Source organism: Microtus pennsylvanicus, chromosome 8 (assembly GCF_037038515.1).
Source record: "Microtus pennsylvanicus isolate mMicPen1 chromosome 8, mMicPen1.hap1, whole genome shotgun sequence".
NCBI lineage: Eukaryota > Metazoa > Chordata > Mammalia > Rodentia > Cricetidae > Microtus > Microtus pennsylvanicus.
This window is the reverse complement of record NC_134586.1, coordinates 97,399,155-97,413,061: the sequence shown is the minus strand read 5'-3', so window position 1 is coordinate 97,413,061 and position 13,907 is coordinate 97,399,155. Positions and strand designations below refer to the sequence as shown.

The 13,907-nt window shown below is 38.9% G+C and overlaps 1 protein-coding gene across 3 annotated transcripts in view; it reads right to left on the bottom strand.

The window, feature by feature from the left end:
* The window catches only part of Adam17 (ADAM metallopeptidase domain 17), a 53,857-nt gene that overhangs the window by 18,168 nt on the left and 21,782 nt on the right, over positions 1-13,907 (bottom strand). The window contains exons 5-7 of one of the 3 annotated variants that reach the window (XM_075984076.1): positions 5,960-6,128; positions 3,381-3,514; positions 1,471-1,560 (exon numbers count right to left, since the gene is read on the bottom strand). In XM_075984076.1, the coding sequence (XP_075840191.1) occupies positions 1,471-1,560; positions 3,381-3,514; positions 5,960-6,128 (393 nt within the window). Of the gene's footprint in view, positions 1-1,470; positions 1,561-3,380; positions 3,535-5,959; positions 6,129-13,907 lie in introns of those variants that run through there. The other 2 variants (XM_075984077.1, XM_075984078.1) reach the window with 2 other exon arrangements.

The following is a 13,907-nucleotide window of genomic DNA, read 5'->3' as shown; positions in this document are numbered from 1 at the left end:
CATATGCCTGAACACCAGAAGAGGGCACCTGATCTCATTATAAATGGTTGTGAGAAAAGAAAAATGGTTCTGAGTCACCATGTGGTTGCTGGGAATTGAACTCAGGACCTCTGTAAGAGCAGCCAGTGCCCTTACCCTCGGAGATATCTCCCCAGCCCTAGTATAGTGACTTTAAAATCAGTAAGTCGTCTACTTTACATTATCAATAGGAAATTCTATCCAATATAACATAAAATAAAATGCCAAAGGGCCAAGAATATATAGCATATTGACAGTGTGCTAATTATAGACTTATTTGTACATGTATAATACACATGCACAGCATCTCTAGGAAGATAAACCCTGACTGATCTAGAACCCAATGAGTAGACCAAATTGCCTCTGCATGCCAAGAACTAGAATTATAGACATGTAACACCATGTCAAGATAAATGATTTTTTTTCTTTTGTAGTTTGCTTTTCGTTTTTTGATTTTTCGAGACAGAGTTTCTCTGTGTTACAGCCCTGGTCGTCCTGGAACTCGCTCTGTAGACCAGGCTGGCTTTCAACTCACAGAGATCCACTTGCCTCTACTTCCAAGTGCTGTGATTTTAATGTGTGCCACCACTGCCTGGCTGTTTGCCTTTTTTTAATCTCTCAGTTTTACAATTATGTAAAACTATATGGTTTAATACAATCTGGAAATATTATTCATAATTATATCAAAATACGTATTTTTTCCAAAGCAATACTCAATTTCCAAACCACCAAGGTTGATTTTCACGGAGAATGATCACAATGACATGAATGCTGACAGCCATGCTGTATCATAAAGCTAGGGACTAAAGGAGAGATTTACTGCTGTGGACAAACACCTCCTTGCATTGTGTTCTTGAGTAAATTTCCTGACTGTACAGATTTAAAATTGTAGGATTTTTTTTTTCCTTAATACTTTCTATATGCCATCAGATTCTCCTCTTTTACTCTGCTCAGAGACTCAGTGGACACAAAGTTAGAATACTCTGCCATTACTGATTTATGTGCTAGAATTCTAACTAAAGGCTGATGCATATCTGAGGAAAAAGAAAACACTACAGGAAATGAAAGAGCTATAACTACCAGGTAAGAAGAATATAATAGCATTAAGAGGTTTCATTCCTATAATAACCCTCAAGACAGAAACTTTATCATCTACGATTGCATACCAAAAACACAACACAATTTATCATTAAAAAAAAAATCATAGCCAGGTGGTGGTGATGTATGTCTTTAATCTCAGCACTTGGGAGGCAGAGGCAGGGGAATCTCTGTGAGTCTGAGGTCAGACTGATCAACAGTGAGTTCCAGGACAGGCTCCAAAATTAAAAAGAGAAACCCTGTCTCGAAAAAAAAAATCAAAAATGAGAGTATTTATGATTAATGTTAAGGTAGATTTAGGGTTTTGAAAAAAATAAAAATATTTACTGTACAAGACCTACTATTGATGAATACCTGTTCTATCTGTATTCCATAACCTTTAAATCCTGCATTATCCCACGAAGTGTTCCGGTATATGTCATCCACTCGGTCAATTAGCTCTATCTGTGAATATAAAAATAAAATCATACAGACTCTACCACTCACTTCAATGTAATAAACCTACTGGAATAAACATCTAATGGAGGAAAGCATAAGATGGACTATGAAAATTTGCATCAAGAAACTAATCTTTATCACTAATGGGTCTATCTAAGAAGCTACCCCTAGAGCCAAACTTAAAACATCGCTACAAGAACATTACTGTCTATCTAACCTCAAGCTTTTAAATACTGCTATCCAAGTCAACTATGAGAAGGAAAAGTCAACTCCAATTTATCAAAAACCCTAAGCAGCAGTCTTTACGCTGTGTCAGGAGTGCCTAATTGTGACCCTAGAACAGGTAACTCCCTTTTAATTTTTGTCCATCTTTTTGTGTTGGGGGATACATGTATGCACATGCATGTTTTCTTTGTGAATGGGCGTGCATGTGCATACACACACACTTGCTTATATGCCCATGGAAGAGGCAGAGCATAATCACATCAGAACAACAACAAAGGGAGCCACTTATCTTTTCTCAAAGAGAAGTATTTATTTGTTCAAAAAACGGGTTATCAGGTTTGTTCCTGCTATGAAGAAACTGCAGCGATGAGACATGCACTTTGAAAAACCTGACCTCACACCAGGCAGTGGTGGTGCACACTTTTATTCCCAGTACCAGGAAGGCAGAGGCAGGTGGATCTCTGGGAGTTCAAGGCCAGTCTGGTCTACCGAGTGAGTTCCAGGACAGCCAGGGATGTACAGGATATACAGAGAAACCCTGCCTCGAAAAACCAAAAAAAAAAAAAAAAAAAAAAAAAAAGGTGGACCTCACAGTATGGTCACATTTATGTACACAATACAAAGAAGTAAAATACAAGGAGTCTTTGATACAAACCCCAGATGAGAATTTTTCAAGAAAGACTCCTGCTTAAGAGCAAGAACTACAATGACTCCCACTGTTCTCCTAAGGAACTCATCCGTACGACAGAAGGCAAGAAGGCTGAGGGAGAGCTGGAATGAGTGGGGAGAATGGGAATGGCAGCAATGAGAAAGCAGTCTTTGCTGCAGCAGGATGCTGGTTCATGAATAGCTGCATTCTCTTCTCTTCCCTCAATGGCAACATTTTGATCAGTGCCAAGTTATCAAAGATGAATGGAGTCATGCTGAGAAAAAAATAATGGAGGAAAATCATTTTCTTGACTTTAAAAAGTTAGTAGCTGATGCTGAAAGTTCCATGTCAGGATGGAACTTTTAACTCAGTGCAAGGGCTCTTACTTAGCAGGCACAGTCCCTGGGTTTGATCCTCTGGACTGAAAAAGGCAAAAAATGAATTGAGAGTTAACAACTCTTTACTCTTTCCTGCCTATCTCTGCCCTAGGCTTAACGATGGCTGCGAGTGTCTCACTTATCCCACATTCTAGCCTAAGACATCTCTTAAAACCTCTGTGGAATATAGATACAAGCAGAAGTTACACACAAGTGCATACACATATCTATTTTCACTCTGAAGTATAAATCTATGCATCTGATAGCAATGTTTGTAAAAAGCTCACTTATATAAAGGGAGTACATTATAAACATTCCTCTAATTTAATCTGCAGAAAAATCTAATGTACAGAAAATAGTACTTTGAAGCAAAATTCTCCTAATTTTGAAACTATAGATTCTACACAGAAATATAAGATTCTAGTAAAAGGCCCTCAAAATAGTAGAAAGGAAATAACGCAGTGTCTGGAGTAGGCCCTAGAGCAGGCCAGTTTCTTTAAGCTGTAAATTACTGTAGCCTCTCCTAACAGAATTAAACAACACATGAATGACCTGCTGAATCATCAAATACTTACTAAGTAATTGGTGGTGGTGCTCTCTTCTCCGCGGCCCATGTATTTATAAAATCGATGATCTGCTACCACCAGTAATTTACAAGTATTCTTCAAGGGATTAGGCTCAGCTCGTCTCTTCACTCGACGAACAAACTCTAATATGAATTTGTATGCACTATTAAATTAAAATTCACCAAAACAAGGAAGGTTTTTATAATAACACTTAGTTCTAATGTTTCTAAAACAAACATTATTTAAGTTTAGTATCATGAAGAGTATCTTTTTTTCCGGGGAAAGGATGAAAACAGGGTCTCACACACCATTGGCTGTGTTGAGCACACTATGTAGCCAAGGATGACTTTCAACTCCTGATCCTCCTGCCTCTACCTCCCAAGTACAGGGATAATAGCCATGCACCATCATATCTGTCCTTAACGGTACATTGAATAACAACAATAATCATAATAAATTTGGGAAAGGACAGAAAAGTAAAAAAGTAACATAAGGTTTAAAATTGCTAAATTCAAAACCAAGAGGGCTTGAGATTATGTAAGACCCTAGTTCAAAACCCACCACCACAAAAAGAAAAAATGTTCATAAACTTTAATACAATAAAATAATCATTACAAGGCAATGAAGCTAGGGGTCATTTTCTTCTAGAATGCCGTGAATTAATCAAAAGATAAAGAGGTCAAGGTAACCGTACATTAAAATTTAAGTAATACTAAGCCAGGTGTGATGGCCCAAGTCTGTAATTCCAGTAGTTAAGGAAGCTGAGGCAAGATGGCCATTGTGAGCTGTACAGCAAACCTTGCTTAAAATAAAAATTAAGCAATCCTGGATGTTTGGAGATATCTCTATGATCATCTGCAGGACTGCAGTCTTCTCAGCTCCCTGATACAAGCAGGTCTAGTTAATGTTTACGCACAAACAAGGATCTATGGAGTATGTAGATGTATACACATATCCATCTGAATACCTGTCAACATATGTATATAGACAAGCATATTCATAGATACACTCATGTACATCGTTTGTTAACCTGACACAAGCTCGAGACCTGACATCCATGCATATAAAACACCAATACACATAAAATTTAAAACAAAAGGAGGCTGGAGAGATGGCTCAGAGGTTAAGCACAAACTGGCTGCTCTTCCAGAGGTCCTGAATTCAATTCCCAGCAACCACATGGTATCTCACAACCATCTATAATGAGATCTGGTACCCTCTACTGACCTGTAGGTATATACATACTACATACATACATATATATGCATACAGTATATACACATATATACACATGTATACAGTATGTACATATGTGTGTATATACATACTATATACATATAGTATATATGTATATTATGTATCCATGCACTGTATACATAATAAAAAATATATCCTCAATAAATGGTAGTTATTATTTTATCTCTGTGAGTTCGAGACCAGCCTGGTCTACAAGAGCTAGTTCCAGGACAGGCTCCAAAACCGCAGAGAAACCCTGTCTCGAAAAACCAAAAAAAAAAAAAAAAAAAAAAAAAAAAAAAAAAAAAAAAAAAAAAAAAAAGTTTAAAACAAAAGAAAACAATGTATTTATCAGCTGATGATGCATGCCTTTAATCCCAGCACTCACAGGCAGAGGCAGATGGATCTCTGTGAGTCCAAGGCCAGCCTGGTCTGCAAAAGGAGTTCTAAGACAGCCAGAGATACACAGAGAAACCCTATTTCGAAAATAACCAGGGCTGGAGAGATGGCTCAGAGGTTAAAAGCACTGACTGCTCTTCTGGAGGTCCTGAGTTCGATTCCCGACAACCACATGGTGGCTCACAACCATCTGTAATGAGATCTGGTGCCCTCTTCTGGCCTGCAGGCATACATGGAGGCTGAACACTGTGTACATAATAAATAATAAACTTAAAAAAAAAAGAAAATAACCAACCAATCAATAAATAAAACGAAGACAGAAGAACACGCCCTCCAAGACAGTTTTTTTTGTTTTGTTTTAAATGACCCTAAATAGATATGTTCGTGATTGACAGCCTCTGTGTCTTTCAAACGCCAAAGTTCCTTCCCACCCACTTAATCTCTTACAAGCGCTAAAGACTACTTTCCAAAAATAGTATTTAGACATTTCAGACAGTCTACAAGAACTCCCCTAGATCACTTTACCTCTCTTTCCTCGATCTCTTTTTTTAAGGATTTTCGTTTGTGTTTTTTTAAATATTTATTTATTTATTTATTATGTATACAATATTCTGTCTGTATGCCTGAAGGCCAGAAGAGGGCGCGAGACCTCTTTACAGATGGTTGTGAGCCACCATGTGGTTGCTGGGAATTGAACTCAGGACCTTTGGAAGAGCAGGCAAAGCTCTTAACCACTGAGCCATCTCTCCAGCCCCTCCTCGATCTCTTTTACAAAAATTATTATTCACTATTTTTCTAGTGTTTTCAACTATTACGTAACAGAAAAAGAATTAAAAGTTTCTGTAACAAGACTGTATTTTCAAGCCACACAATAGAGTTATTTAATAATCAAAATATAACAGTTGGAAACCACTGTGATATGCTTATGTCCTATCTGAAACATGAAGTCTTACCTTCAGATGGTTCTGTGTCTATGAGTCCTTTCGGAAGCAACTCTTCACTATCCGCTTTTACATAGCCACACACTTTTGGAGACTGCAGACGTGAAACATCCTTGATGTCTTCAGACTTATAAACTAACATTCTTTTGTCTTTAGTATCATTAACGAACCTCCAAAGTGGCTAAAAAGGAAACCATATATGAGGAAATAGAAAACAACCAAGAACTTTTAAACATTAAATAAAATTCTCACAACTTACTTTGTTCTTGAGCAATATTGTTTCTTAGAGAATTACTTGCTTTATCAATTATTTACTGTTTTGTGCATGTTTCTGCACAAGCTTGTAAAGAAGGAAAAATCTCCTTTTCCATAAACAATTCCATTTTAACTATTTCTGTAACTCCTACTCAACTCCAGCATTGTTAGAGAGAGTCACGGTGCAGTGATGTCAGGGGACGATCCTACGCACATGGTGCACTCCGCTCCTTTAGCACCCAGGCATTCAACATCTTTTTGCTATGACAGGTTTTACACACAGCAAAAGCCTTTTTATAAGAGATGATTGAAAACTCTTAGCAATATGCTTAACCCTTCTTTCTATCAGTTCCAGGAAGAGCAGCCTGTGCACTGCTCTGCAGTTTCACCCCTGCACAGGATCTAAGTGATGCTACAAAACTCTGCATCGGGGACCGGCAGGGACCGGCACGGCGGCAGACACAGGATGCGGGCGGTGGGGACCTGCGCGCAACACCGAGAGCAGATCGCCCCACTACAATTAAATCAAAGAGGTAGGCCTTTTGTTGGCGAGGTCCCTGGCAAACGGGGAGCCTGGTCCTGTTCCTGAAGACCCTTCTGAGGGGTGAGAGGGATCTTGGCCCCCGGCAGAAGCCAGGAAACAGAGCGAGGGCATTTTGTAAGAGGAGCCCCTGGCCAGCAGGGAAACCTGATCCGATTTTAAAAGACCCATTAGATAGCATCGATAGGAGGAGATGGGCAGGCGCCAAGGCAAGAATTCACCCAATAATCTGAAAAACAACATGAAAACACCAGAACCCAATGATCTTACAACAGAAGGACTTGAACAACCTAACAGGGAAAAAGTGAAAAAAAATGACTTAATGAAAGCAATAGAGTCCCTTAAACAACATGTAAAAAACGCCCTTATAGAAATGGATGGGAAGTATAACAAAAAGTTTGAAGAAATGAGTAAATACGTACATGATACCCTGGGAAACCAAGAAAAAATGATCAAACAGGTAATGGAAACAGATCAAGAATTGAAAACACAAACTGAGGACCAGCTGGATAAGGAAAATCTAGGTCATCGAGCAGAGTCTACAGAAACAAGCATAATCAATAGAATACAAGAGATAAAAGAAAGAATCTCAGATTCTGAGGACATCATAGAGAAAATAAACGCACTGACCAAAGAAAACAGCAAAGCCAACAAATTCACAAACATTCAGGAAATATGGGACACAATAAAAAGACCAAACCTAAGAATAATAGGAATAGAAGAAGGAGAAGAGTCACAGCTCAAAGGCCTAGAAAATATTTTTAACAAAATTATGAAAGAAAACTTTCCCAACATAAAGATATTCCTCTGAATATTCAAGAAGCATACAGAACACCAAACAGACTGGATCAAAGAAAAACATCCCCTCGCCATATAATAATCAAAACACAAAATATACAGATTAAAAAAAGAATATTAAGAGCTGCAAAGGAAAAAGGCCAAGTAACTTATAAAGGTAAACCGATCAGACTTACACCTGACTTCTCTATGGAAACCATGAAAGCCAGAAGGTCCTGGATAGAGGTACTTCAGAAACTAAGAGACCATGGATGCAAACCCAAACTACTATACCCAGCCAAGCTATTGTTCACTATCAATGGAGAAAACAAGACATTCCAAAATAAGAACAAATTTAAACAATACGTAGCCACAAATCCAGCCCTACAGAAAGTAATTAGAAGGAAAATCGCAACCCAAGGAATCCAACATTGCCAACACTGCCTACAATAACTCAGGCATCTAGCGACCCTTCACCAGCGCAACTCAAAGAAGGGAGACACACAAACTCTACTACCAAAAACAATAACTGGAGTAAACAACCACTGGTCATTAATATCACTTAATATTAATGGTTCCAATTCACTTAATAAAAAGGTACAGGCTAAGAGATCGGATACGAAAACAGGATCCAACATTCTGCTGTTTGCAAGAAACACATCTCAACCACAAAGACAGGCATCTACTCAGAGTAAAGGGTTGGGAAAAGGTGTTTCAAGCAAATGGTCCTAAGAAAAAAGCAGGTGTGGCCATACTAATTTCAAACAAAACTGACTTCAAACTAAAATCAATCAGAAGAGATCGAGATGGACACTATATACTCATAACAAGAACAATTCATCAAGATGATGTCTCAATCCTGAATATCTACGCCTCTAATATAAAAGCACCCACTTATATAAAAGAAATATTACTAGAACTCAAGGCAGACATCAAACCACACACAATAGTAGTAGGAGACTTCAACACACCTCTCTCTCCAATGGACAGGTCAATCAGACAGAAACCTAATAGAGAATTAAGAGAATTATTGGAGGTAATGAAGCAAATGGACATAACAGACATCTATAGAACACTCCACCCAAATAGGAAAGAATATACCTTCTTCTCTGCAGCTCATGGAACCTTCTTGAAAATAGACCACATACTCAGAAGCAAAGGAAACCTCCACAGATACAAAAAAATATCAGTGTCCACCTGTGTCTTATCAGATCACCACGGATTAAAGTTAGAAGGCAACAACAATGCTACCCCCAGAAAGCCAACAAACTCATGGAAACTGAACAGTCAACTACTGAACCATACCTGGGTCAAGGAAGAAATTAAGAAAGAAATTAAAGTCTTCCTTGAATTTAACGAAAATAAAGAGACAACATACTCAAACCTATGGGACACTATGAACGCAGTGCTAAGAGAAAGTTCATAGCACTAAGTACCCACTTAAAGAAAACGGACAAAGTATACATTGGGGACTTAACAGCACACCTGAAAGCTTTAGAAAAAAAAAGAAGTAGACGCACCCAGGAGGAATAGAAGACTGGAAATAATCAAACTGAGGGCGAAAATCAACAAAATAGAAACACAGAAAACAGTCCAAAGAATCAATGAAACAAAAAGTTGGTTCTTGGAGAAAATCAACAAGATCGACAAACCCCTATCCAAACTAATTAAACAACAGAGAGAGAACACACAAATAAATAAGATCAAAAATGAAAAGGGGGACATAACCACAGACACAGAGGAAATTCAGAGAATCATTAGATCTTACTACAAAAGCCTGTATGCCACAAAACTGGAAAATGCAAAAAAAATGGACATTTTTTTAGATAAGTACCATATACCAAAGCTAAACCAAGACCAGGTGAACTAGAAACTGTTATCAAAAATCTCCCCTCCAAAAAAAAATCCAGGACCAGATGGTTTCAATGCGAAATTCTACCAGAACTTCCAAGAAGAGCTAATACCTATACTCCTTAATGTATTTCACAATATAGAAACAGAAGAGTCATTGCCAAATTCCTTTTATGAAGCTACAGTTACCCTGATACCAAAACCACACAAAGACCCAACCAAGAAAGGGAATTACAGGCCTATCTCACTTATGAATATCGACGCAAAAATTCTCAATAAAATACTGGCAAACCGAATCCAAGAACACTTTAGAAAAATTATCCATTATGATCAAGTAGGCGTCATCTCAGAGATGCAGGGCTGGTTCGACATATGCAAATCTATCAATGTAAACCACCATATAAATAAACTGAAAGAAAAAAACCATATTATCATTTCATTAGATGCTGAAAAAGAATTCGACAAAAATTCAACACCCCTTTATGATAAAGGTCTTGGAGAGATTAGGAATACAAGGGTCATACCTAAATATAATAAAAGCTATTTACAGCAAGCCGACAGCTAACATTAAATTAAACGGAGAAAAACTCAAAGCCATCCCACTAAAATCAGGAACACGACAAGGATGTCCACTCTCTCCATACCTCTTCAATATTGTGCTTGAAGTTCTAGCAACAGCAATAAGACAACATAAGAGAATCAAGGAGATTCGAATTGGAAAGGAAGAACTTAAGCTTTCGTTATTTGCAGATGATATGATAGTATACATAAGCGACCCCAAAAACTCTACCAAAGAACTCCTACAGCTGATAAACACCTTTAGTAATGTGGCAGGATACAAGATCAACTCCAAAAAATCAGTTGCCTTCCTATACACTAAGGATAAGGAAACAGAGAGGGAAATCAGAGAAGCATCACCTTTCACGATAGCCACAAATAGCATAAAATATCTTGGGGTAACTCTGACCAAGGAAGTGAAAGATCTATTTGACAAGAACTATAAGTCTTTGAAGAAAGAAATTGAAGAAGACACCAGAAAATGGAAGGACCTCCTTTGCTCTTGGATTGGGAGGATCAACATAGTAAAAATGGCAATTCTACCAAAAGCAATCTATAGATTCAATGCAATCCCCATCAAAATTCTTCACAGATCTGGAAAAGACAATAACCAACTTTATATGGAAAAACAAAAAACCCAGGATAGCCAAAACAATCTTATACAATAAAGGATTGTCTGGAGGCATTACCATCCCTAACTTCAAACTCTATTACAGAACTACAGTATTGAAAACAGCTTGGTATTGGCATAAAAACAGAGAAGTCGACCAATGGAATCGAATAGAAGACCCTGACTTTAACCCACAAACCTATGAACACCTGATTTTCGATAAAGGAGCTAAAAGTATACAATGGAAAAAAGAGAGCATCTTCAACAAATTGTGCTGGCAAAACTGGATGTCAATCTGTAGAAGAATGAAAATAGATCCATATCTATCACCATGCACAAAACTCAAGTCCAAATGGATTAAAGACTTCAATATCAGTCCGAACACACTGAACCTGATAGAAGAGAAAGTGGGAAGTACTCTACAACACGTGGGCACAGGAGACCACTTCCTATGTATAACCCCAGCAGCACAGACACTAAGGGCATCATTGAATAAATGGGACCTCCTGAGACTGAGAAGCTTCTGTAAAGCAAAGGACACTGTCACTAAGACAAAAAGGCAACCCACTGACTGGGAGAAGATCTTCACCAATCCCGCAACTGACAAAGGTCTGATCTCCAAAATATATAAAGAACGCAAGAAACTAGACCGTAAAAGGCTAATCAACCCAACTATAAAATGGGGCATTGAGTTGAACAGAGAATTCTCAACAGAAGAACTTCAAATGGCCAAAAGACACTTAAGGTCATGCTCAACTTCCTTAGCGATCAGGGAAATGCAAATCAAGACAACTTTAAGATACCATCTTACACCTGTCAGAATGGCTAAAATAAAAAACACCAATGATAGCCTTTGCTGGAGAGGTTGTGGAGAAAGGGGTATACTCATCCATTGCTGGTGGGAATGCAAACTTGTGCAACCACTTTGGAAAGCAGTGTGGCGGTTTCTCAGGAAATTCGGGATCAACCTACCCCTGGACCCAGCAATACCACTCTTGGGAATATACCCAAGAGATGCCCTATCATACAACAAAAGTATATGCTCAACTATGTTCATAGCAGCATTGTTTGTAATAGCCAGAACCTGGAAACAACCTAGATGCCCTTCAATGGAAGAATGGATGAAGAAAGTACGGAATATATACATATTAGAGTACTCCTCAGCAGTAAAAAACAAGGACTTCTTGAATTTTGCATGCAAATGGATGGAAATAGAAAACACTATCCTGAGTGAGGTAAGCCAGACCCAAAAAGAGGAACATGGGATGTACTCACTCATATCTGATTTCTAGCCATAAATAAAGGACATTGAGCCTATAATTAGTGATCCTAGAGAAGCTAAATAAGAAGCAGAACCCAAAGAAAAACATATAGGCATCCTCCTGAATATTAATCATCAGGCGATGAAAGGAGACAGAGACAGAGACCCACATTGGAGCACCGGACAGAAATCTCAAGGTCCAAATCAGGAGCAGAAGGAGAGAGAGCACGAGCAAGAAACTCAGGACCGCAAGGGGTGCACCCACACAATGAGACAACGGGGATGTTCTATCGGGAACTCACCAAGGCCAGCTGGCCTGGGTCTGAAAAGGCCTGCGATAAAAGCAGACAATGAGGACTACTGAGAACTCAAGAACAATGGCAATGGGTTTTTGATCCTACTGCACATACTGGCTTTGTGGGAGCCTAGGCAGTTTGGATGCTCACCTTACTAGACCTGGATGGAGGTGGGTGGTCCTTGGACTTCCCACAGGGCAGGGAACCCTGATTGCTCTTTGGGCTGACGAGGGAGGAAGACTTGATTGGGGGAGGGGAATGGGAGGCAGCGGCGGGGAAGAGACAGAAATCTTAAATAAATAAATAAATAAATAAATAAAGACTCTGCATCTATAACACGGGTCTGCCAGGGAATACAACCCATGTGCTCGGAAGGGTGCACAAGTCAAAGGGCTGCAAACATGTTCACAAAACTAACCTTTCTGTAAATATACTGGTCTCAGCTATGAAGAATGTAAAAAGGATTCTAAACAAAGTTATGCATGTATAAGAAAATGAGGACACTACTTCATGCCCCTTAGGACGGCTATCATCAGAAACAGCCTGGCGAGGCTGGAGAGAAATGACCCCTGTGCATGCTGCTGAAAATGCCGAAGCCCTAACTAACACACGGGAAATGGCCTTCTACACTCAGAAGACTCGGTCTCAGAAACAAATGAAACACAACAATGAAAACCTTATAGACTGGTCACCCAGACCATCCCAAGTAAATATATGTACCCAAAAGCTGTTCATTCTAGAACATTCTATTTCAAGAAATTAAAGCACAATTAATGGTCATCAGCAGAAGACTGGCTAAACAATGGTCCACCTTCACTAAAAAAACTTCTTGCAGGAATAACAGTCTGGATAGTCACACTTAGTATACATATGTATACAGAAAAAGAACTAGAAAAATATTCTCAGAACATATGGTCCAGGTATGCATATACTGGTACAGCACCCAGCAAGGATGGAGAGGCCCTGGGCTCTTATTACACAAATCACCACCAAGGCATGGTGGCATAACTATGGCATCTACGATTATTTATCTAGGTTTCTTAAAGCGCCCTGGGTCTCCCTATGTAGCTTAGACTGTCTCAGAGCTCACTATGTAACCTAGCCTAGTCTTGAGCTTACAGTGATCCCCCTGCCTCTGCCTTCCTGAGTGCTAAACAGAAAACTCATGGCAATTCTCCTGCCTGAGCCTCCCAAGAGGGATTAGAGATGGGACTCACCGTATTTAATTAGCTTTAACATCTTAAAACAGCCAAGAAATGCTATGGAATATTTGTTTAATCAAGCAAAGATGTGTTACTTTTGTTTATGCTGCATTCGCTTAACAATGTAAGAATATGAGCTTAATTATGTAAAAATATGCTGCACCTCTTTCACCTTGCTTAAGGCACCTGATTGGTCTGATAAAGAAATGAACAGCCAATAGTTAGGCAGAGGAAAGATAGGCGGGGCTGGCAGGCAGAGAAAACTGAAAGGAGAAATCTAGGGAGGAGAGCAAGGAGAAAAGGAGAGGAGGATGGCAGAGGCCAGCCACAGAGTAGGAAGGAAAGAAAAATAAATAAAACAAAGTAAGGTTAAAAAAATAAAAAGCCCAGAGGCAAAACATAGTTAAAGAGAAATGGGATAATTTAAGTTAGAAAAACTGGCTGGAAACAAGCCAAGCTAAGGCCGGGAATTCATAAGGAAGAGTAAGTCTCCTTGTACTCATATGGGAGTTGGGTATGTGGGCCCCCAAAGAGTAAAAAAAACAACTACAAAGAAGCTCTTTAAAACTCAGAGAGACAAGCTACTGAAAGAAAGACAACTTCAAAGGA